Source organism: Chelon labrosus, assembly GCF_963514085.1.
Source record: "Chelon labrosus genome assembly, chromosome: 13".
NCBI lineage: Eukaryota > Metazoa > Chordata > Actinopteri > Mugiliformes > Mugilidae > Chelon > Chelon labrosus.
Window position 1 is genome coordinate 4,643,032 of NC_140346.1, and position 25,336 is coordinate 4,668,367.

Below are 25,336 nucleotides of genomic sequence, written 5' to 3' on the forward strand. Positions count from 1 at the left end.
GAGGCATGTAGGACCCTCTGGTTTGAACCTTTATGGAGATTCATTTGTATTTCAGCAGCATTGTGAGTCCAAACACAGCTTTGAAAAACTACTTGAAGAGTGTTGCTGTCATTAAAGCAGAAAGGAGGAAGACCAAATCTGATAGTTCTTATTGTTAAAAAAGGAGTTGTATCCAGAAACAAGCTGATACAAGGCCAACTGATCCTTGGAGTTTCTTCAGTTCTAAAAGACTGGTGGCGAGTTGGCATTGTAATAGGAACGTCTGCGGGTGTTGCCCATCTGAAAATCGCATGACTTTGTTAAGAACCAGCTATAACTGGAGGAATCCTGTTTTCCTTCCTGGATGAAAGGTTCCCTAATAACCTATTATTGGTTCAAGGTCTTTCACCTTGAGACTGGAGTCTCTGGCCAATAATGGTTTCTGACAGGACTATTCACTGGGGAAGGAAAACAGGATTAAACAGTTTCCTTCAAACACCAATCATATGACAGATCATAGTCATGCCATTTTCAGATGTGCAACACTCACAGAGATTCATATTTAAACCCAAACTCCCCACCAGTCTTTAGAGCTGAATAAGCAACTTGTATGAGCGGCAATAGAAGCTTCTAGAAACTCTGCAAGTCCAGTTGCCCTTGTTTTAGATTGCTCTTTGGATATACCATGACCTGGATGACTGGGAACCTTTACAGACTTAAGCGATATTTTATCAATATTTTAAAATGTTAAAGTATATTGCTACTGTGAGGACCACAAATAAAAAACCATTGTACTAAAATAAACTTCAACAACACGACACATGGATGCCCATGCAGTGTCTTCGTCTTCCTGCGGAGGGCAGCATTGAGCCGCGGCGTCTCATTTACGGTCTGAACAAAGAAGAAGTCGTACTTCCGGGTTTATGCTGACGCGTCCCTCTTCGCTTCGTACACCGACGTGTCAGTCCCCTTGTGTCCAGAGCTGAGCAGCAGACAGTCCGGTCAGTCCGCAGACATGGCTCCCAAAGGCAGCAACAAGCAGCAGTCAGAAGAAGACCTTCTCCTCCAGGACTTCAGCAGAAACCTGTCGGCAAAGTCTACAGCTTTGTTCTACGGAAATGCGCTCATCGTCTCTGCCATCCCCATCTGTGAGTATTACTAGCCGCTAGCTAGATGCTAAGTAGCTTAGCTAACAGTGATTCATTGCAGGAGGAAAACAGAGAAAAGTCGCTCTAAATAGGAGCTTGTCGGAGAATCTAGCCTGAAACTTAACGCCACGTAATGGTTCAGATAGACAATAGAGCGTTATAAGACAACAGACTCAATAGTAATGATTTAAATGCTACAATGAGGTCGATATTTGATATAGATTGCAGATAACTTACTGCACATTAGGTATAAACACGAAGAAACGACAAGAAGAAGACTATACCATAAATACAAATCAGACCACCTGGCTACAGCTCAGTCTCTGCTCCTTGATCTAATCAGTGTTGTGTCTCTGTCTTCCTAGGGCTGTTTTGGAGGATCTGGCACATGGACCTTGTTCAGTCTGCTGTTCTGTACGCTGTGATGACTCTGGTCAGCACCTACCTGGTCGCTTTTGCCTACAAGAATGTCAAATTTGTGCTCAAACACAAGTAAGAAAGATAAACACACTCCTCCTCATTTGTCCCTTACAGCTGTCTGTGTCTCTCTCCTGTGTGTTCCAATTATTTTGTCACATTACTGATATAGAAAGACAAGTAATGCAGCATTCACCGCAGACACTTTCAAACCAAACATTAATCTCAAATGAAACGCGGTTTTGCATAACTAACGTGTAAACTTTTTGTCAGTCTATTGCGGTTTAAACTAACTTCTGTTCTTCACACTACTCCCTTTGAGTCTGACCAAAGTCTTTCACTGACCATTAATGCTGTGAACCCTTCTCATCCTCCAGAGTTGCCCAGAAACGTGAGGACGCCGTTTCCAAGGAGGTAACCAGGAAGCTGTCTGAGGCGGACAATCGCAAGATGTCCCGCAAGGAGAAAGACGAGAGGTGAAAGACTTAATGTTTTTAAAGAGCCGCTCATACAGCCATTGTGTTGTGGTTCCGAGGTTATTAGCTTTAACAAATTGACTTGACTGCATCGTGTCGTAGTCCTATGTGTGCTGTTGGCGTCTGTTTTTAAAGAGCACTCAACATCATGATGCTGGTTAAGTTGATCTTTCTTTAAAGAGAATACTGACTGGGTTATCTGCTCATCTTCAACCTGGGTCTCTACCAAATGACCATGTTATTACCTCCTTCATACCGTACATTATATAATGCACATTGAGTCTTGAGAAAAAGGAGCTTTTTAATTGCCCGTTGGCCAAGATAAAGTCTTTTAAATCGCAATACGTGACGAAGACCGGGAGTCATGTTCATTTTTTCTCTCCTATGACCAGGATCCTGTGGAAGAAGAATGAGGTCGCTGACTACGAGGCCACCACCTTCTCCATCTTCTACAACAACACTCTGTTCCTGGTCCTCGTCATCATCGCCTCCTTCTTCTTGCTCAAGAACTTCAACCCCACTGTGTATCCTTTCAGTCGTATTTCAAAACATATATGAAGAGTTAACACGCATCGCACAACTCTCCTAACGTTTACTCTGCTTTCATCATAAAGGAAGACCTGAGTCTGATGAACACACTTTAGACACTGTAGATCTCCCAGACACACAGTGAGCATATAGTTTTAGTCCAGGAAGACTGATGCTGCACAGTTCCACACGAATCCCCTTAAAATTAGATTTTCCTAAGCTTAATGTCTTGAGTGAGTTGTCATCCTGCACTGTCTTGATTTATGTTTTTACCTTAACCCACCTTTTCCCAGCAACTACATCCTGTCCATCAGTGCCTCGTCAGGACTTATCGCTCTGCTGTCCACAGGCTCCAAGTAAAGGAGGAATGAAAGGAGGAAAAGCTGCAGGGATGAGGGTCGATGGGGTGGGAATGGGTCTGGTGGGAGGGGAGGATATGGGGTAAACAAAGATTTACAGGATATTGTTTTTCACTTAAGCAGGGAATTGGGCTTACAAGGGGATTGAAATGTCACATTTCAACTTCATGAAATTCATGATCAAATGTCTGGAGCATGTTTCTCCAGTTGTATTCTGTTTTTTGTAACAAATAAAGCTACCAGGTATACTTGTCCTGCACGTTGCGGTCATTGATTTCTGTGCTGTCCATGTCAGACTTTTCAGAGGAAGAAATATGTATGCATTATTTCGATTAGCCGTAACATAATGACCATCTACCTAATATTGTGGAGCATCCTTGTACCATGTGTTCCTCAGGTAAGTGATGGAAAAATAAGCATGATACCACCCTAACTGGTCTGCAGCTACACAACCTCATACAAAATAATCCGCAATAGACTGTATTCTGACCCCTTTCTGTCAGAACCCAGCAGTAACTTTTCATTTTGACCTACAGCATCTCGTCTGTTGGATCAGATCACACAGGCCAGCCTTTGCTCCCTGTGGGCATCAATGAGCCTTGGCTGTGTCCCTGGTTCATCGCTTTTCTTTTCTCTGAACAAATGCAGACTGGGAACACCTCACAAGAGCTGCCGTTATGGAGATGCTCTGACTCAGTCGTCAAACCATCACAATTTGGCCCTTCTCAAAGTCCCTCAAGTGTTGCCACTTGCCCATTTTTTCTTGCTTCTAACACATCGACTTTGAGGACAAAATGTTCACTCACTGCCTAATATATCCCACCCACTGACAGGCGCCATGATAACGAGATAATCAGTGTTATTCACTCGACCTGTTATATTTTCCATCAGTCAGGTTGAACTAAAGCAGCAAAGACACTCATGTTTCCATTGACAATGCATTTATTTATAATCACACTTTCATATAGATTATTTACAGAGAAACCACTGTTCAGAAAGGAAACAATCCAAGGGTGATTTATGTCACACAAAGAAAAAAACAAACTAAATGTCCCTCAAGTCTTTTCCATCCACACATCAACATGTTGCAGAAAACAATGCTGGTCTGTGGTATTGACCGCTTTAATCTGGTAAAGTCGGATTCTTACAAAACAGGATATCTTGGGTAAATGTTGCAGGATTTTATAATATTGACAGAATCATCAGGTTATAAATCAGCCACAGATGAATTGTTTGTTGCTTGGTTCCATTTTGGCCTTTAGATTTGTTTCCCAGAGAAAAAGTTTTTCTCGGCTCAGACAACAGACAGAGCACGGTCCATTTTGTCTATAGGGCCAGTGTGTAGGACTTATATTAGCAGAAATACACTAGATTAATCATTGTTACATTTTCATCAGTGTATTTCATCAGCTCTAATAAGCCAATGAGTTCTTCATGTTGCACTTTCTACACTATGTTTTTAAGTTGAAGTCGTGGCCACCTCAGATTCTCCTCCATGCTTAGGCAGGGAGGGCTGAGACACTGGTATTCAGGCAATCTGCCACATCACCACTACGTGTCACTAAATCCTCCACACTGGTCCTATAATTGTCACTGCATGAGTTCATTAATACAGTATGGGTATTTCCTAATCCCTAGCAGACTCTTGTATTGCTCGTTTCTCTCTAGTAAAACAAAGTAGAGTTTGTCGCAGAGTCACTGGAGCTGATAATTGTTTGAATGACTCTAAACAAATCTGGTCCAAGCAGAAACCATGCTAACCACATCAAAGAATCACATTTATCGTTATGCGAGTGAACGCTTGGAAGAAAAGAAAGACCATAGTGGAGCTAAGTAACAATGACAAATCAAGGAATTGTATACTTCACTTTATAAACTTCCTTGTGCGCATGTTAGGCAAACTAATGATAGAAATGTGCATCTATGATCTGCATAAATATTGTTCTATTCTCACACTACTTTACGGGCCAGCACCCAAGCTCCATTCACCAACTTGTGATGAAAGACATCCCTGAATTAATTCCTGTTGCGGGACTCAAGTCAAGGCACTCTGCCGGGTGGCCACAGTCCACAGTCCTGACTCAAACCTTTTGCAACTTGTTAACTTGCACACAAACTTAAAATACATATAATCAAGCATTTCTGCCAATAGGTAGATACGACTGTGGAGCAAACGCTCACTGACTGTTCAACCTAAAAAACAAAACAAAACAAAGGTAATCCTTTTTGTTAGTATAGGTCTAGTTGTTCCCGATACAATGATGACTAAAGTTGAAATCTAGTCATCATCCAAGACTAGTCTTAAGATAAGGGTGAGCCAAGGGCAAGCTTCTTGTTCTTTCATCCAGACATGTGGAACAGAATTTCTGGCAAATCTATGCGTGGCTGCAATTCAACTGAGACGTCCTCTGATTGAAATATAAAAGGTGTTTGTGCTGCAAGTCAACAAATGTGCACAAAGACTAAGCTGGAACCTGGCCAACATTTCTGCTGATCTCAGTGATGGCTTGTTTTCCAGATGAAACAGAACAAAAAAAAAAAAAAAAAAAAGACGACAAACATGAACTCTTGAGAGCGGAACCACCTGGTCGGAGATAATGAGTCGTCAAGTCAAGTAAAGTCGTCAAGAAACATTTAAGCTCATTATCAGGACTCATAACAGAAGCTCATTTTTAAAAACCTCTATTATTAACACAGAATTCATAATTGACTTCACAATGCAAAAACAATAAATATATTATTATAAATGTGTCTCTTTCAGGAGTCAGAAATGAATCCTGTGACGGTGTCAGGAGGAGGAGGAGGATGGGATGAAGAGTGACTCAAACACTGCAACTGATGCAGTGCGCCTGCAGAGGAGCAACAAAATAACTCTATTTACATCTTATTTATATATTAGCCATACAGTACGGTAAAGTCCTCACATGTAGGAGAGGCTTCTCAATGGTTTTGCCTATGTTACAATGTATGCCATAACATTTTATACACATGTAACATCGTCAAACAAAAGCAATATTTAAAAATAAATCTACTCTAGAATAAATACTGTAATCTTTGCCACATCCCAAGTACCTTGCTTATATGTCATATCGTGCCGCTAGCAAGCAGTTTTTGCAGTTATTTCTTATTATGACCAAACCAGAGCAGAGCCATTCTTTTATTTCATAGATTCATCATATGCTCATTCATAAGTCCTCATCCTCGCCTCGAGGTTCTTTCAAGCAATCGAACGATGCAGGTTCAGTTCACAGGCAAAAACATATCTCTCCATAATGAATGCAAACAGAGAGGAAAGTCTTTTTTTTTTTTTTTTAAATCAACATTTCTCTCCTCTGTGTTATTGTGAAACAGCGCTTCCTCAAAAGGACCACATGGGGGCTTCACACATGCTTCACACTCTCCAATGTGTACTTGATGTTTTAACAATCCCCTGCTTCACCAGGTGTCCCTCACAGTAGCCTGCAGTCTTTTTGATCCTTTCTGCCGTTTACTCATGTGCTTTGTCAAAAAGAAGAAAGAGGCACACTATAGTATGGAAACATGCATCTGTTGGTTAATACGCTCAGGATCTGCTGCCTGACTTCTACGTCATACTGTGCTAAATATGGTTGGGTACATTTGGTAGGTAGTTGAAAGCTGATCCGAGCTAAAAGGGAACTGGTTTTGTTGATTCCTCATTCATATTCATAAAGCCCCATTGTTCTGGGAAGGGTCACCTTGTCACTGCCAAATCCCGCATTTCATGGAGAAGGCGTTTTACTCCACGACTTGAGTGTGTACTTCTGACACGGAGGTTAAAGTTTTAAGCTCTTATGGTAATTTTGTTTGCTGCACTGCATTGCAATTTATTGAAAGCACTGCCTAACTGACTGGGGGTGTTCAGCATGCAACTAGAGCTTCTTCAAGTACAATTTCAGGAGGTACCTCTCATTCCTGCGTCGTCTAAGGTGCTTGCATTGATGCATTCAGCTGTAGTACAGTAGTCCTCATAAATAAAACATGTATCCAATATGAATTTTGTGCTCATATTCAATCACTTGTGAATGGAGGCCTCAATTTTAAACAGTCAGTCAAGTGACTGAAGGGTCTGAACTGGGCCATGGTGCCAATGAGCAAGGCACTTTTACTTTAAATACTTGTGCGTTGCTGCTCTGTCTTTATCTACCCAGTGGAAGCAGAAGTGTAGTTGAAGATCTCTAAAACGAGGAGCTGTGGAGGGAGTTAAGCGGCTTTTAAATGAATCTGAACTTTAACATGGGCTGTTCTAAGCTCTGCATAGTTACAGTACGTGTGTGTGGGCCAATGCCAAATGCGGTAGGTTAGTTGGAGGGTGCAAAGTTTTTACTCATACGGATAAAGTTGCGTTTAAGGCTGCAAAAAAAGCTGAGTTTGTTAAGTGTTTCTTGGCTGAGCTGGACTGCACCTGAGATGAACCTGGCAGAGCTGATCTGAGCAGGAACGAGTCTCAAACAGACAAAGTTAGAGTATGCAACGCTGGACTTAGCGGGGCTGTCTGTTCCAGGCTGAGGTGGGCTGGAGCTGAGTGGGGCCCAAGGAGAGAACCATGGACATGAACACTGAACGGAGGGTCCAAGGTAGCGGTATGGTTGAGTAAGTAGGTACAGCTGACCTCTTGGTGATCCACCAGCCTGGTCTAAGAGCGGTAGTCCTTCTTACCGTACGGTCTGTTGCCCAGGATGTGGTCGATATCTGACACCACATGAGAAGTCATCTTAGGAAGGACCTGCACAAGATAGAGTGGAAATTATGCCTTAAAGAAGAACTGAGAGACATGGGGAGGGAAATGGAAAAAATGTTAAGAAACAGGGCCATCTAAAGACATTCAAAGATAAACCAGGTGCAGCCCTTTAACCTTGCAATCAATAGAAGAGGAGGATAGAGGATATATAAACAGTGTATATTCTTACCTGTATGGCCCCAAGGTTTTCAGTGAGCTGTTCAGGGTTGGATGTTCCCAGGAGGACTGAGCTCACTCCTTCATTTCTTAGACACCACGCTGTAGACAGTATGAAGCAGGAGTTTGTGGATGTCTTATAACTGACCACAAATATAACTGAGCTTCTAGCATTGTCCTCAACTTGCTTTTCCTGGATGCTCATAACAATATCAATATCCCAAGAAGAATCAAGGTATTTGTTGTCTAAACCTGACAGTACTGCTTTGCAAGTAGATCTGAAAAATGTGTGTTCATATGAGAAAATGAAATCTTCAAGTCAAACGCAAAGTAAACACAGGCAATATAAAAAGGGGTGATGACTAATTAGGTTGCATTAAAAAGGCTCCACTTTGACAGCCCTGGGCAGTTATGGCGTCAAAGCCGGCCGTGCTTTAAGCTGCTTCCACACTAATTGTTAGAGGACAGGAAAGTCTTACCCACAGCCAGTTGAGGCAGGGTGCATCCCAGCTTCTCCGCAATGTGGTTGAGCTCTTTCAGCTTAGCCTGCTGCTTTCTTCCATCCTCACTCACTATTTTCTCCTTCAGCCACTGGTAGGACTGGGAGGAGATAGGAGGAGACAGCAGAGACAGATCAAAGTGGGAAAAGTACAACTGGAAGTATGTGATTAGGGCATAAAAGGAGGAGAAGTGAACAGGTCTCCAGGCATGTTGTATAATTTAAAAGTACTGACTGGAAAGACTGATGAGGATTTAGCACAAATGATGCAGACATGTGTTCATTTATTCATCTATTTTAAATGAGACAGCCTGTACTGATCCATTTCTTCAACACATGCTGTACCATAGCCAAAAGCATATACTGGGGGGGATGGGCTGGGGATGCATAACATGACCTCCATTCAATGACTTCCAGTCACACATAGTACTTCCTGGTTACAGTAGTAGTATAACTACAGTTTTTATCCTGATTTTAAACCACATGTCTCACCTTGTATCTAGGAGGAGTTAAAGCAGTGCAAAACCTTTCTGTTGCTTAGAACTGCGTATAAAGCTTATAGACCACGGACGTCAAGCTCATTTTAGTTCAGGGGCCACATACAGACCACTTTGATCTCAGTAAGCTGGACCAGTAACATAATAGCATAATAAACTATAAATACCAACAATTCCAAATTTTTGCCTTTGTTTTAGTGCAAAGAAGTACATTATGAAAATATCTCCATTTAATGAACTATCCTTTTACAAAAGATTTTATGAACAACCTGAAACTTCTTAAGAAAAATAAGCGCATTGCTGCCCTCTGCTGTTAAGTTCTGGGTCTCAGGGTTGCGTTACGTCCACAACTCTTAAGGTGCATTTAAAGTACTGGGGGACATAGACGCTGTCACCGCAGCTAAGGCGTCAAATTGACGCAGAAGCCTTTACCGCCTATTACTAAAACAGTTTGAGCCTAGATTACAACTACAATTTTTCAAAAAAAGTGACTGCTATTACTAATTTAATGTCTATGTAATTTTTGCACTTTGCACATTTATCCCACGGGCCTGACTGGAGCCCCTAGAGGGCGGGATTTGTCCTGCGGACCGTATGCTTGACACCCCTCTCATAGATTGTATACAAATAATGTCACAGTGAAGAAATAGTTATTTAGTTTGTGCTTATTTTATGAAGGAAGTCTAGTAATATTTAGATTTAAATTTAAAATTTTACCAGCAGCGTCAGTTCCAGCAACTTCAGTCCCCAATCTGTGTTTTAGGAATCTTTATGAACCACATCTCATTTTTCATTCGACACTAACTGAGTCTATGGCTCATTCATTGTCGTCTCATTTTGGGAGCACAGCCGAGGTTAACCCTCCAACTTACCTTCATGGAGGCCCTGGAAGATTCAGGAATGCCATTTTCATATTTCCCTGTGATGATGCCGCAGGCAAGCGGTGACCATGTCATTGCCCCGACTCCTGTTGCCACAGGGAGGTTTAGTAAAATCGGAGGGAGAGGTGTGAAAAGATGTGCAAGAGCAGAGCCAGAAAAAGTGATAAGACGATAAAAAAAAGAAACCATGATTAAAGCTCAGTGGGAAATGAGCAACAGAGATTAGAGATTATTTTTAAAGCACAGTTAGGACAAACGTCTTGGACGAGTGGCTAGAGACATGGTTTTTAATCAGTAGGCCCGTCTGTGATGGATTAATCTGCTGCAGTGAATATGTTGTAGACACAAACACAGAGAACACTTGCCTATCTTATGGTAAAGCTCAGGGAGCTGCACCTCTACTTTCTCCCTCTGGAATAGATGATACTCCGCCTGCTCACACACCGGAGGGATCAGATTAAACTGCCTTGCCACTGAATACGCCTCCTGGAGATAAAAGACAGAGAGCAACCGTCAGTTATAATGCCATATTTTACCCTCTTACCTATTTTCCTCCTCTGCATTCATTTGTACTGCCATAATAAAAAAAGAAAAGCTTCTCTTTTGGTGAGAAAACAAGAAACAAAGGAAAAACGAAAAGGATGACAGCATGTACGAGAGAAGGTAGGAACGGCAGATAGTGAAGAGATAAGCTCGGGGATGAAATGAAAGAAGGGGGGTTGTTAATCAGCTTGTGGAAACGTGACACACATTCAAATGCAGAGCTCTCAGTAATTCACCAGATCAATATTCCTTATCTGAGGCATCATATTCTATTTAACTTATACACTATATGCTTCTTATCTATTCTCTCCATGTGGCCTTCCAGAAAGCCAGAGGAAACACACACACACACTGTAACTCTGTAAACACCCTTTTATTTTGTAGGTTTCCTGCTGTGGAACAAATGTCAGTATGTGAGCACGGTAGGAGGGGGGATCCATTCAGTGTAACGCTAGTATAATGTCGGTGCCATCACTCAACAAATTACCCGTTGCCCTTCTGTGCCGCAAGCCGTGACATGCGCCTCCGGCCTCTATGTGCGTGTGTGTGTGTATACTGTACTTCTGCCTCGTCACGTACGCCGAGGAACAATGTTTAACCCCCTTCATTATTGATGCTATCTAAATTACACAGCTTTCATCTGGGCTTGTGTTCTCCAAAGATATCTACTCCCTTTCACTGTGATCACAGAGAGAGGATGTCAACACATCGCGCTGTGCTTAGAAGGAGAGGGATAAGGCGAGAGAGAAACATGAGAGGATGGGTGTAAGGTCCTTTAATGTCACTTGAGGTATGCTTTTACTTCATAGCTCTCTGCCGCGTGTTTATATTAATTAATGTGGCAAGAGTTGAAACGGCAGGTAGATTGTTTCTGACAGGCCAATTTCCCCTCTTTGTCTTTACTGTAACAATGAATGAGCTGTGTGTCCAAGTCTCCTGGGTGGATCATCAGTTCTAGGACAAAGGAAAGGCTTTAGTTTCTGGCAAGCAAAACATCTATCATCAGTTATTCTTGTCACAGGGTGTGAAATACAATCTGACTAAATGGCTTGAAACATCTCCCAGAAACTGTATTTTCTTCCCCCATCCAACCAACTGTGCCAGGTTTAAAACTGCATACCGTAGCTCAATAACAGGTGTTCAGTTGGCTGCCAGCTGTGTGATAGTTAAAAACATTTATTTCGCTCTTCAGACAATTTTGTTTATCTTGGTCAAGTTCTACATTTTCTAACGTGGGAAAAAAACTATGTCAGTGTGTCACCAGGTTAACAGAACAAGAGAAATATTCATTCAGCTTCATTTCAGTGACTGTTACTCCATAAATAATTTCACTAAAAGCTCTCTGCAGCTTACCATGATCTCCATGGCCGTCCATCGTGATGTCCCCCAGTACATCGCCATGCCTTGGTTTATCACGTAAGTCATGGCCCGGACGATCTCTGTAGAGAAATGTCACATCCATACCAGTCAGCTGGATCAATGCTGAGCAATGTATTAAGTGATATATAGTGACAGTAAAAGATAAAATACTAGCATGATTCCCAATCTGAATTAATGTATGTCTCTAGAGGACATCATCAGAGAAAGAATCAACATGACACAAATTTTATGTAAGTGGCAGATATACACTGATCAGCCACAACATTAAAACCACTGACAGATGGAAGTAAATAACACTGACCATCTTGTGACAATTCATTGTTATGCTGGAAAACTTCATGTGGATGTTACTTAGACATGTAGCACCCACCTAGACCAGACTAGGCACCCCCACCTCATAGCAATGACAGTCCTTGATGGCAGCAGCCATCCTCAGCAGGATGCAGCCTTTAGGAGCAACTCAAAAAACACGAAGAACAGCACAAGGTGTTGACCTGGCCTCCAAATTCAGTAGAACCCAAACTGATCAAGTATCTGTGGAATGATACATAGAGGCCCCTCCCCTCAACCCATAGGACCCAAAGGCCCCCACGAAAGCCCATGTCCATTCTCTGATGAGTCACAACTTTTTTGAAGGCACAAGGGAGACCTACACAATATTAGGAAGGTGGACAAAAGGTCCATGTGGAGCTTAAAATAGGTGGAACACCCTTTCATCCCCATTGGCAAGCAAGTTATCACATTGTGTTTCTCAAATAAGTACCTTAAATAAAGTCTTGTGGTTTTAAAATGCTTACTTAGAGTAAATGACTCGATCTTAGACATCAACTTGAATGTTTGGAACTTTGCAAGCTGGACTGTAAACATTGACCGAAGTCTTGGCCCAGATACCTCCCACCAGAAACCCCAAAACATAACACAACTGAAAGTCATCAGTGGATAGCTGATGAGTTCCAAGATTAAATGTGGCTTCTCAAGAGATCAGCAACATGTTCTTAATCAATAAAAGTCAAGCTATATGTGGCAAGAAGAGATAGGAAAGAAAACATACTTCCAAAGAAAGACAAAATGAAACAAACAATGAGAAAGCACCCGTTTACAGTCCAAAAAAATGATAAAAAAGACTTATAAAATCAAAAGGCAAAATCTGAGATAAACGCCGTCCTTGAAAGAACAGCAACTTCTTCAATCTGTTCCAGGCTGAGATGAACTGATAAACAAAACTCAGCAGAGGCCACACGCCTCCTCAAGTACCTCTTACCTGCCGACGGCTCATCACCCATCTCTAACGACTCCGGGGACAAACTAACAAGCTCACACACTAAAGCACCTCTGATCACATTCAAGCTGCTGCATTTTTAATGATGCAATTAGCTCCAGCACTGCTGACTGTGCGAGCCACCGGCAGTCAGGGCCAACAAAAACTCAGATTAGGACTGTCATTAAGGTTATTCATCATCGCCCTGCACTCGCTCCAATTATAGTGCAATCATTCACTGTGGCAGGACTCTTGTACTTCACTTTGGCAAGACAGCAGATTATGTGGGATAAGAAAGTTGAAGAAAACAGAGACAAGACAGAGAAGAAAGTCAGAAACAGAATTATATAAAAATACAGAAGATGGGAGGAGAGTTAATAAGTAGATAAGCACACGCACAATAATAATAAAAAAAAGCGTATATATATAATCAGGACGACTCTAAAAGACTGGAGATGGCAGGTTTTGGTTTTCCCTTCAGTTTGGCAGGGGGTAATTAACAACCTGAAACACAGATGCCTTACTCAACAGCATCCTGTCAAGGGAAATAACACAGTGTTAAGACAAGTAAACAATTCAATTTCTTTCCTCTTGTAACTCCTGTTTTTCTCTCCATCCTTCACCCGGCCCTCCTGACACCCTCGCTCTGTTTTCAGCAGCATGCTGTGCTCACATTTAAATGCAGCCTGCCGCAAGTCCAAGACAGTATAACAAGAGATAGAGAAAAACAAGTTTGAGACAGGGAGGACAATGTATCTAACCGTGGACAGAATTACATAAGAACTAATCATGGGGAGATGTGAGCTGAAATTCCAAGTCAATGGAAATAAATAAAAAGACCTGGGGTAACATCGTCTGTGTGCGTGTGCAGTATCAGATCCTACAAAATTGCAGCAAATGATGAAATCAAGACCAAAACCTTATGCCGCAAGTACAGTATCTTCCTGTCTGCGTCTATTCTCATCAACAAGGTCTAGAACGCCTCCTGAAAACTCCGCAGTAGAAATGGTATTCACACCAGTCTGCCTCGGCTTCACTCACGCTCCACCTCTATGACTACTTTTTAATTGGCTGGGAGTCAGTCAGGCAATGATGGCAGCAGCCGGGGCCAGCATACTGAGCTTCAAAACCGGTCTTTAGAAATTATATGGATGATCCTTTGAATACAGTCAATTACTGATTACTTATCAGCGACTGTTATGCACCAAAATACCACAAAAACTGCGTGCAGAGTACATGTAAACTTACTTGACAATAAAGGATAATCTAACCACCAAAGCTTAATTCACATAGCATCATCCTTATTGACATCATTATTGATTAGTTGGGAACTAATAAGGTACTGAGAGAAAGACAACTGTTAATTGACTGTATTTGCTGAAATCAATAGTACACAATTAATTTACAATGACTAATGAGGAACCAATGCACTACTAATATGCATGTCAATAAGCAACTTCTTGCTAATGCATTATATAGGATTGCCTGCCTGACTTTAGCTGTGCTGTAAGACACATTTTGCAGGAGTAAAACTGGACTCAAATGTCTAGACTTAGGAAGACTCTTTTCATGCACAAGTGAAATTGTTTGGTCACAGTAGCTCAGTTGCACATAAAAACACTCTTGAGACCCACAAGTTAAAAAAATAAATAAAATAAAAATAAACTATGAGTAAAATAAATAATAGTATAAGCAAAAATGTACAAAATGTGCATATGAACAAATGTACAAGAAATAGAGGTTGAAGTAAATATACATTATATATATATATATATATATATATATATATATATATATATATATATATATATATATATATATATATATATATAGGAAGGATTAATAAGGTGCAATAATGTGCATTAACATTATTAACATGGAGTTATCTGTTGGTGAGTTGGATTGAGTAGGATATGAAGTATATACACTGCCTGCCCCAAAAAAAAATAAAAATAAAAGGCTTCAATTTGCTAGGGAGCATAAAGATTGGACTCTGGAGCAATGGAAGAAGGTCATGTGGTCTGATGAGTCCAGGTTTACTCTGTTCCAGAGTGATGGGAGCATCAGGGTAAGAAGAGAGGCAGATGAAGTGATGCACCCATCATGCCTAGTGTCTACTGTACAAGCCTGTGGGGGCAGTGCTATGATCTGGGGTTGCTGCAGTTGCTCAGGTCTAGGTTCAGCAACAATCCCTAAAGGCTTCTGTCTCATTTTATTATTGATATGGCTGCCACATGCACGCACTCGATGATTATAGCATCTTAACAGGTTATCTGGACATCAGCGAATAAATAAAGGTGTAGATCACAGTGGAAGCTGATGTAAACAAAACAGAGACTGTGATGCATCAGCTTTCTGTTAATCTATAGAGTCTTGTAGATGGTGGTAATGTACACTAAAACAAAAAGAACTCACTGTAGATGTGTAATCATTTGCACCGAGAAAGAAGCAGAAGGATAAATAAGTGTAAACAAGAAAACTTTTAAGAAGACTTCAAGATGTCAACAGTAGTGTTAGCCTAGAAGGCTAGTCTGTTTACTGCTGCTTCACATTAGTGACAGCTGCTCTGTATACACGACATAAGCTCTCATTGGCTTGTGTGAAAAGAATTGGTGTAATTATCCAGATTTTAAATCCTAAATATCAAATGACAGGTAATCATTGAGACTGCCTGGTGAGTATGCAAGAAGTTTAAGAGATGTACCATTAGATCTGTAAACTCCTCCCAGACACTTGGGGCCAAACCTCTGTACCGCATGACATCTGGACCGGATTTCTCCTTCAGTCGTAGCGAGGGGTAAATTCGTGTTTAAACTGGCCCCAAACTCCTGTAGTCTGAGCCCAGCCTCGAGCAATAAAGGCCAAACTTGACAGAAATCACAGCTCAAGCCACAGCTCAGTTAAAAACTAAGGAGGAAAAGGGATTAAAATCCTGCCTCTGGTCTCCATGGTGGCCACCTCCAGTTACTCATTTGATCATCCCAGAAACTTTTCAGGTCTTTATTTCAGACAAAGGTCTCACATGTGGCCTCACTGTAAAAACCCTAAGGAAATCAATGTCCTTACAGAGCACCGGAGCTCATGACATGAAAGTAACACAATGGATACTGGAAACAGCCCAGTGCCAGATGAGAGGCTCCTAACCCCCAATTTCAAACATTTCTCAATCAGAACTACAAACCATGTAAAGCATTCTTTCACCCAAAACAAGACTAATTTAATATGGACCCTAAACCTGGAGCTTTGGATACCTAGCTGGCCTTTGAGAGGAGCTTCACCTCAGTACTGTCATGATGATCTTGTGAAACTGTATCGATGGCTGTACAGTCAGTTATGTAATAAATCTGTTCAACATTCTCTAAATTGATAACTTGATTGATAACTAAAACAAAGGCATATCTCTGAACATAACAATGCATCCAACATCTGGAAGTCAGACACCTCAGGACAAACTGTCAGTGATGCTTGATTTGATATTTCCAGATGTAGTTGAATACTGATAAGCTGACTCACCTTCCATGGGAGTGTTGCTGTCTGGGCGGTTGGCGAAGACTACATCTACATACTCCAACTGCATCCTCTGCAGAGAGCCTTTCAGTCCTGAGAGACACGGGAGAGATGTAGTGATTGACATTGTGAAAGGTGACTGCGTAGGTGGAAAGAAAGCGCGCTTAGTTAAATAAAATCCTAGTTTGATCCAGCAATAAACTCTCCGCTTTCACCATTTCAAGCACAAATTAGAAGCCTCAAGTTGTTGTACATTGCACACAATGTTGTTTGTGTATTTCGCTTCTCTCACCTTCAATAATGTGTTTCCTTGAGAGTCCTCTCTCCGTCTCTGCCCTGAAAGGATAAACCAAAACAAGCAACAAACCAGTTGTTAACAGAAACGTATCTGTGTTCACTCGTGGGTCTTAAAAATGAAACCTCACAAACAAGGTTGGAGCATTGAAGTTCAATGGTAGAAAGGGTTCTGAATGTGACTTTAATGTTTACTGAAATGTCTGGGCTGTCTAAGCAAAATCAAAGTAATATTTCAGTCACTTATGACGAATGGCTGGGTGAGAAAAAAATATACACAAGATCCCAATGTAGTTTTCAAGCTGTTTTTTTGTAAATGGGTCAGTGCACTCCAAACTGTTCAGCATCATTATGCATCCAAACTCTGCGGGAGGGAGACAGAAGACAGAGTTTTCCTAACAGGGAGGAAGAAATGCCCAGGAACTTGAGAATAACTTCTTCCTTATCACCAGAGCCAGTTGGGCAGTCTCTGCTGTGGAGCCTCACAGCCTCTGTGTTTTGCGTTCTGTGTGTGTGTATGTATGTGTGTGTGTGTGTGCACGCTATATAACGCATTTCTTCATCCCAGACTCAGCAGTGGAATTGGTTCTTCCGTTGATTTTTACTGTATGTGACATGATGTTGCTCAGGTTGTTAAGAGAGAAAAATGGACACAAAAGCACAGTTGGAAAAGCATTATATGTTCTTGAGAGGCTAAACTGTAACCATCTCTCAGTTCAGTTCTAAATGTAGCAAAAAAGGATCAAATCTATTTCAAACTCATGTCTGTCAACTGATTTCTGCCTTCTTGGAGGAAAATATAATTTTAATTAATGTGTCCCTATGAGTGATGACTTTTTTGTATTATTGAATTGTCATCAAGATCCCCTAAAACATCTAGAAGCAATAATTCTACCACTAATTTTACTCTATTCTATGCAGCATAGAAAAGAGTAAAATTACTGTGGGATAAATTAAAGGATTATCTTATCTCATACACGCAATGCAGGATTTAATATGTTAAAAATGATCTTTGCAAATGTTATATGAGGAAGAGAAATGCATGTATTGTCCTGGAGGATACACATACTGTAATGCATCTCTATGAGAAAGACTGAAAATAAATTTATCTTCTTTTCAGGACATGTCATTTTTTTAGTCATGGAAATTGTACAGTTTTCCAACTTACTTCCCTCCCCAGTAGAGTTTAGTCGTAATCACCAAACTGGATCGCCTAAGAAAGATGCAGAAAAAAACAGAAGAAGGTGGATGTGTCACAGTCAGTAGAAAAAAACACAGGTTTTACTAATAACATTAATGATGGCTCTGCTCTGTTCACGAGTTCCAGTGAGTCTCGAAAATGTGACTGTGATGCTGCCTTCAAATGGAACTAGTTGACATGGGAAGTTGCGTACACAAACTGCTTGACATTCAAGTGGTAATGTCAGCTGCAAGTCACGAGAACACCGCTACGAGGCAACTGTTGCTATCTAGAAACCACTGGGGCTAACTGTTCAGCAAGCTAAACACCAAGTAACTTAACATAGGAAATATAGAGGCATAATGAACAGATGAGGCTACTGGTATAATCAACATTATCCCCACACATACAGAATTATAAAGTTAAAAAGACAAGTTTATACAACTAAATTATAATAGATAAATGACCTAACTAACTAACAACCACCATAGCCGTTTCTGCAACCAAGTCACAACTTGTGAACTAGGACTTTTCTGTAAATTTGAGGATGTGAATACCTCAACAGGGGTCTGCTCGTATGGTCTCACCTCGTGAATACCCTAAATACAACGATTTGACGGCAGAGTGAGTCTGCATGAATACAACCAGGACCCTGAAACTGAAGTGTCTAAATGTATTTCAACCTTAGCTCGTGTCTGAGAAGATTCTCAGTCATCCAGGTCATGGAATTCCCCCAAAAAACAAGTCCAAACAAGGGCAACTGGACATTTCACCACTCATCCTAGTAGCTTCTTCAGTTCTAAAAGACTGGTGTGGAGTTAGAATTTAAACAGGAACATCTGGAAACACTTTCTGAAAAAGTTACACTTCCCATACACACCTTGAGATGGCATCACTGACCAATAATGGGTCGTTGGGGTACCATTTATTGGGGAACGAGAACAGACAACAATTACAGGTAAGTATCAGGTCATTACCAGACTACAGTCATGTGAGTTTGGGTTTGATGGGCGACACCCATGGATATTCCTATTTAAAACCCAACTTCCCACCAGTCTTTTAGAACTGAAGAGGGTAGTCGAGCAAGTCCAGATGCCCCTGTTTCAGCTTGTTTTGTGGATATCACTATCTCATGCTTCTCCCTTCTGTGATCTCACAGCTCACAGCTTTACTCACTACCACATCTGGTCCAGTCATAGATTTTTTCCCCCTGATCTCGCAGCTAAATTGTGTCCTCAAAACTCTCAATCATCAGCCTAAAAAGTAGGCTGTCAGACCAATCAGTGGTACAAACAACAGGTGTAGATATTCTATGCACATATTGCTTAACAGATTTACAGGACACCTTGTTGGTGCACATCTGGTGCTCTGTTAAATCACTAAACTCTACACATACTCCACACATTCTTTCACAGAATGTGGCCAAGAAAAACAACATTTCTGTTACAACTGCATTAGAGGATAAACCTGACAGATTATTTTCATCAAGTGATAGTTATGGCGTTGCTAATTAAATGAGCAAATTGTCATAGAGTTCAGTCCTATGTTACACTTCAACTATTTGAGAGTTGTGTGTCATGTTACCCATTTTTTCAGCAACGCCTGTTCTCTCCTCCACTTAGAAACCTCAGAGACTGAAATGTCAGGTTCATTGTGTCTCAACTGTTCAAGCATCAAAACGTCTACTGGTGTAATGCGGTCGGCGTAGTACATGACGCTAAGCTGCATAATGATGGAACAACGAGTCAGCACAGCGAGAGGAGACCAGCAGCTAAATGTTCCCACATTAAGAGCTGCTTCATGCTGACATATCACACAGTGGCCAACGATGTTACAGAGAGCGGCTTCATTACTTACTTCCTGCTGCTTTCGTTTCGTTTCAGATTACATTTGAAATAATAATTTGTAATGTGGTTTGTATGCCCACATTACATGTACATTTTATGATATAGAAAATGAACGAAAGAATAACTAAATATCATGATTTCACCTCAAATACATTAAATAATCAATATTTGTATTCAAAGTGTTCAGTCTGTATCAGTGTTATCAGCTGCATCATTTTACATCATTTGATGTCGCTAGACTCAACTAATCAGATCCATTTTGTTATAAACAAATTCACCCCCAAGGTGCTGAGATGACCTGTATGTCTATGTTACCGTTCCTCTTCTGTCCTTCACCACATAAAGTCCACCCAAATGATTTGCATAGCTGGACATAGTGGGTTTCCAAAAGAGTTACTCCAGACCAACTTTCTGCTGCAAACATTTTGTGGACGGGGAAGTCATGCTGGACTTCCAAGCTAGCTCATTTTTATGCTGCCGTCTTATGGGCTTCTATTTACAATGTCCATATCCGATCAGGCATAATATTATGACCACCTTCCTAATATTGTGTAGGTCTCCCTTGTGCCCCCAAACAGTTGTGACTCATCAGAGAATGGACATGGGCCTTCTGAGGGTGTCCTGTGGTGTCTGGTAACAGAATGTTGTTAGTGGGGGCCTTTGGGTCCAATGGGTTGAGGGGAGGGGCCTCTGTGGATCATCCCACAGATACTTGATCAGTTTGGGATCTAGGAAATTTGGAGGCCAGGTCAACATTCACTTCTCCTGTCAATGGTTTTAATGTTGTGGCTGATTGGTGTATGGTCCATATTTCACAACCTTGAAAGTGAAAATTTTATGAAAGCTCTAAGTTCAGAAGTTGTGACGTGTTGTCAAGAATGGCAGGGACCATGGAAATTAATTTTTCAGTGGATATATTGGCTAGGGCAAAATTTGATATTCAGAACGGCCTTGTCTATTTCGTATGTTTTTCTTTCCTACATAAAGTTAGCTGCTTGTTGGTTTGGTAGCTTCTAGCTTCTAGCTCTAAAAAATGACTCACAGCCTATGTTACCACTTGAAAGCCATACAATGTAAACCAATTATCATGTCACAAGCTCAAGAGTTCTGTTTCAAGGCAGCAATAATCTTCTTCTAGATCTTCAGATTATACTAAAAAAAACACAATGTAGAAACGATTTACAGATCAACAATAAAATATTAATAAAAAACTGAGCATATTTCAATTCCATAAAAAGAATATTTGAAATTTGTGTAAAACTAAATGGTTGCAGACACACAATAACTATTTCATTATACTGCATTGTGATCAGTAGATGTATGTACACAGCGAATACCCTGAGAGATCAGTGACAGCCAGGAAAGACTGGTTGACAACCATGAAGAGTGTGGTGACTACTGGAGAGTCAGTGACAGCCCGGAGAGACGGCAACCGGGGCAGAACGGGTCGGCAACCCAATCTGCATCCTCTGAGAGGAGGAACCCAACCAAGCTACGATGAACTTAATGGAAAAATACCCCCAGGGGTGCCCGAGAGGGGGGGAGGATGAGCACCCCAGTCGGACGGACACAGCGGTTACAAACCCAGGCAACGGACAATCGACTATGAGCAAGACGTGTACATGCGGCAAGGTCTGCAAGAACATCCATGGCTTGAAGATCCACCGAGCGAGGATGAAGTGCCCGTTGGGAGCAGAATCAACACAACGCACAGGTGTTACACCTGGTGAGACGCAGGAGGTGCCAGGCCCGGAGTCACCCCACAGTGCCCGGAACCTCCATGTGTTGCAAACTAATCCCGCGAGCATCAAGTCTGACAGGAGGCGGATCAAATGGCCTGCAGCTAGCATGACCTCACTCTGGAAGCAATTTGACGACGATGTCGACCAAATTCTGGAGGCAATGGCGAAGGGAGAGGCCGACGGGAAGCTACAAGCAATGACAGCAGTCATTGTCAGCATTGCAGCAGAAAGGTTTGGCGAGGAGGAGAAGAAAAGCTCCGGAACAACTTACTCAAAGAATCAAAGAGCTGTAAGGATCCACAACATCAGGCAGGAGATGAAAGCGCTGAAGTTCCAGTACAAGGCGGCAGGACAAGAGGAACGCACTGGCCTGGCCCAGCTAATGTGCTTCCTTCGAAAAAAGATCAGAGTTCTCCGCCGCGCAGAGTGGCATCGGAGGCGGCGACGCGAGAGGGCACGCAAGCGTGCTGCTTTTATCGCTAACCCCTTCAAGTTCATGAAGGATTTGCTGGGGCAGAAGCGGAGTGGCAAACTGGCCTCCTCGCAGGAAATCATAGACCAACATCTGAAGCAGACGTACAGCGACCCCGCAAGAGAGCAGGAGCTGGGAGGGTGCAACATCCTCATAGACCCCCCTGAACCAGAAGTGCAGTTCGACATGTCGGAGCTGCAGCTTAAGGAAGTCAGGGAGGTTGTCCGCAGAGCAAGGGCAAGCTCTGCTCCAGGACCGAGTGGCACGTCATACAAAGTGTACAAGAACTGTCCCAAACTCCTGCTGCGTCTGTGGTCAATCCTGCGAGTCTTCTGGAGAAGGGGAAGGATCCCTGAACAATGGAGAGTGGCTGAAGGGGTATGGATCCCAAAGGAAGAAAACTCCACTCAGCTAGACCAGTTCCGCATCATCTCCCTGCTGTGTGTTGAGGCAAAGGTTTTCTTCAGTGCTGTTTCCAAGCGGCTGTGTATCTACCTGGCAAAGAACTCCTACATCGATACATCTGTCCAGAAAGGTGGCATTCCAGGAATTTCAGGATGTATGGAACACACCGGTGTGGTGACACAGCTTATTCGGGAGGCCAGAGAGAAGAAGGGTAACCTTTCAGTGCTGTGGCTTGACCTGGCAAATGCATTCGGCTCCATTCCACACAAGCTCGTCCAGCTCACTCTGACGAAACATCATGTACCCAGCAGATGCAGAGACCTCATTGCTGATTATTACAGCAATTTCAGGATGAGAGTCTCTTCAGGAGCAATTACATCCAGTTGGCACAAGGTGGAGATCGGTATCATCACAGGGTGTACTATTTCTGTGACACTGTTCTCACTAGCCATGAACATGCTCACAAAATCTGCTGAGCCAGAGTGCAGAGGGCCCCGCACGAACTCCGGACAACGGCAACCACCCATCAGGGCATTCATGGATGACCTCACAGTCACGACAGAATCAGTCCCGGGCTGCCGTTGGATTCTGAAGGGACTTGAAAAGCTGGCGGAGTGGGCCCGGATGCGTTTCAAACCCGCCAAATCAAGATCTATGGTGCTGAGGAAAGGGAAGGTGGAAGACAAGTTCCGGTTCACCATCGCAGGCACAGCCATTCCATCTATCTCAGAGAAGCCTGTCAAGAGCTTAGGCAAGGTTTTCGACTGCTCTCTGAGAGACACAACATCTATCCAGTCGTTATGCACTGAGTTGGAAGGCTGGCTGAAATCCGTGGACAAGTCAGGCCTACCTGGGAAGTTTAAAGCCTGGGTATACCAGCACGGCATCCTTCCCAGGATTCTGTGGCCCCTCCTGGTCTATTCCGTCCCCATCTCAACAGTTGAGACCTTGGAGAGGAAGGTCAGCAACTACCTTCGGAGATGGCTTGGACTACCAAAGAGTCTGAGCAGCATTGCTCTCTACGGCAACAGCAACAAACTGCAAATGCCCTTCAAATCCTTGGAGGAGGAATTCAAGGTCACCAGAGCCAGAGAAGTGGTTCAGTACAGGGACTCAAGTGATCCGAAGGTGGCTAAGGCAGGGATCCAAGTGAGGACTGGCAGGAAATGGAGGGCAGAGGAAGCGGTTGAAGAGGCAGATGCTAGGCTCCGGCACAGGAGCTTGGTTGGAGTGGTCACACGAGGCCGAGCTGGGCTAGGATCTTTTCCATCTCCCCAACTGAACACCAAGGGGAAGGAAGGGCGACATCTTGTTCAGGACGAGGTGAGAGCAGCAGTGGAGGAGACGAGAACCTGCAAGGCTGTGGGCATGAAGCAACAGGGAGCTTGGACAAGATGGGAAAATGCAGTTGAGAGGAAAGTGACCTGGGCAGAGCTTTGGAAAGCTGAGCCTCAACGCATCAAATTCCTCATCCAGGCAGTTTATGATGTGCTTCCAAGCCCGTCAAATCTGCACACATGGGGCATAGCAGAGACACCAGCATGCCCACTGTGCTCCAAGCGAGGAACCCTGGAACATATCCTCAGTTGCTGTACAAGGGCACTTGGAGAGGGTCGGTACAGGTGGAGGCATGATCAAGTCCTTAAGACCATCGCGGAAGCCATTGCCGCAGGACTGGCATGGGCTAAACAGTTCCGCCCCTCCAATAAAACCATTGCCTTTGTCAGAGCCGGGGATAAGCCTACCCCGGCCAGAAGATCTTCATCTGCAGGCATCCTGTCGTCTGCAAGAGACTGGCAGTTGTTGGTGGACCTTCAAAGACAGCTGAAGTTCCCCAGTCATATTGCAGTTACCACCCTGCGACCAGACATTGTCCTCGGGTCTGAGTCCACCAAACAAGCAGTGCTACTGGAGCTGACAGTCCCGTGGGAAGAGCGCTTGGAAGAAGCCTTTGAGAGGAAGCTCTCCAAGTATGCAGGACTGGTCAGCGACTGCCAGCTGGCGGGTTGGAGAGCAAGGTGTTTCCCTGTGGAGGTTGGTTGCAGAGGATTTGCAGCCCGTTCCTTGGCCAGAGCCTTTAGCAGCTTAGGCATCGATGGAGAGAGGAGGAGGAGAGCCATCCGCAGTACCACGGAAGCGGCAGAAAGGGCCTCAAGATGGCTGTGGCTTAAAAGAGGAGATCCATGGAGTCATGGTAGCTAGTTAGCCGTCTGGACACAAGCCGGGACTTGATCAACCCCGGCTGGGTCACCTGGAGGAGGGCGTATGATAGTTGAAAGACCCGAAACGCCCAGTGAATCCAGGTACATCACTGAGGATGTGTCCAGACTAGGCATCAGTAGATGTATGTACACAGTGATGCAATGTGTGTGTAAGAGATTTAATCTCATTAGATGAAGCATAAACAAAATCGAAAGAAGGCAGGCATCATTTTTCACTTTGACATGAAACATCTGTAATAATACATGCACACACCCACACACACTCAACGTCCGACACAAGCAATCACACACATTAATGTCACCATTACCTCCAGCATTTTTTCTTGATAATGTTTCCTAGAATGACTTCAGCCCTGCAAGGCAATATAAATGAGGCGGCATTATTAAACTGCAGTGTGAATCATAAACATTTCCTCCACATTAGCAGCCCTGCAATTCATTGGATACAGTTAAAGGGTCTTCTAAATTTTGTTGAAACGATGCCTGTAACGATACGGTGGAGCGATTTTGTGTTATTCTTTTTCTCCACTGTGATATACATTACATTCTAGTAGAGGGGGAGGAAACTGAACATTATTGTCCCTAACGGAATAATGCAAAATAACATAACTGTTTGTACAACTTTTCCCAAACACCCCCTGGAAGAGGTTTCAGGTTGCTAAGGTGAGCTGCATTCTTGTATGACACCAACAGGTCAGACTGCTTTAATGTTTTCTGTCTCTGTTTACCAGCAATGAGCTGTAATGCAATTTAAGAAACAAGAAAATTCAAACCATTTGTATAATCT

At 42.7% G+C, this 25,336-nt stretch overlaps 2 protein-coding genes across 3 annotated transcripts in view; one reads left to right on the forward strand and one right to left on the reverse strand.

Annotated features, from left to right (window-relative positions):
• Positions 1-884: 884 nt before the first annotated feature.
• On the forward strand, positions 885-3,166 carry ssr3 (signal sequence receptor, gamma). Its single transcript, XM_084558590.1, has 5 exons — positions 885-1,127; positions 1,493-1,619; positions 1,922-2,020; positions 2,413-2,544; positions 2,842-3,166. The coding sequence occupies exons 1-5, from the start codon at positions 995-997 to the stop codon at positions 2,906-2,908; spliced, it is 558 nt and encodes a 185-aa protein (XP_084414716.1). The 5' UTR covers positions 885-994; the 3' UTR covers positions 2,909-3,166.
• Positions 3,167-7,389: 4,223 nt separating this feature from the next.
• The window catches only part of kcnab1a (potassium voltage-gated channel subfamily A regulatory beta subunit 1a), an 84,421-nt gene continuing 66,474 nt past the window's right edge, over positions 7,390-25,336 (reverse strand). The window contains exons 5-14 of one of the 2 annotated variants that reach the window (XM_084558591.1): positions 24,858-24,902; positions 17,850-17,894; positions 16,680-16,723; positions 16,394-16,480; positions 11,596-11,681; positions 10,065-10,185; positions 9,691-9,785; positions 8,302-8,422; positions 7,836-7,924; positions 7,390-7,651 (exon numbers count right to left, since the gene is read on the reverse strand). In XM_084558591.1, the coding sequence (XP_084414717.1) occupies positions 7,562-7,651; positions 7,836-7,924; positions 8,302-8,422; positions 9,691-9,785; positions 10,065-10,185; positions 11,596-11,681; positions 16,394-16,480; positions 16,680-16,723; positions 17,850-17,894; positions 24,858-24,902 (823 nt within the window). In that variant the 3' untranslated portion in view covers positions 7,390-7,561. The remainder of the gene's footprint in view (positions 7,652-7,835; positions 7,925-8,301; positions 8,423-9,690; positions 9,786-10,064; positions 10,186-11,595; positions 11,682-16,393; positions 16,481-16,679; positions 16,724-17,849; positions 17,895-24,857; positions 24,903-25,336) is intronic. The other variant, XM_084558592.1, reaches the window with a different exon arrangement.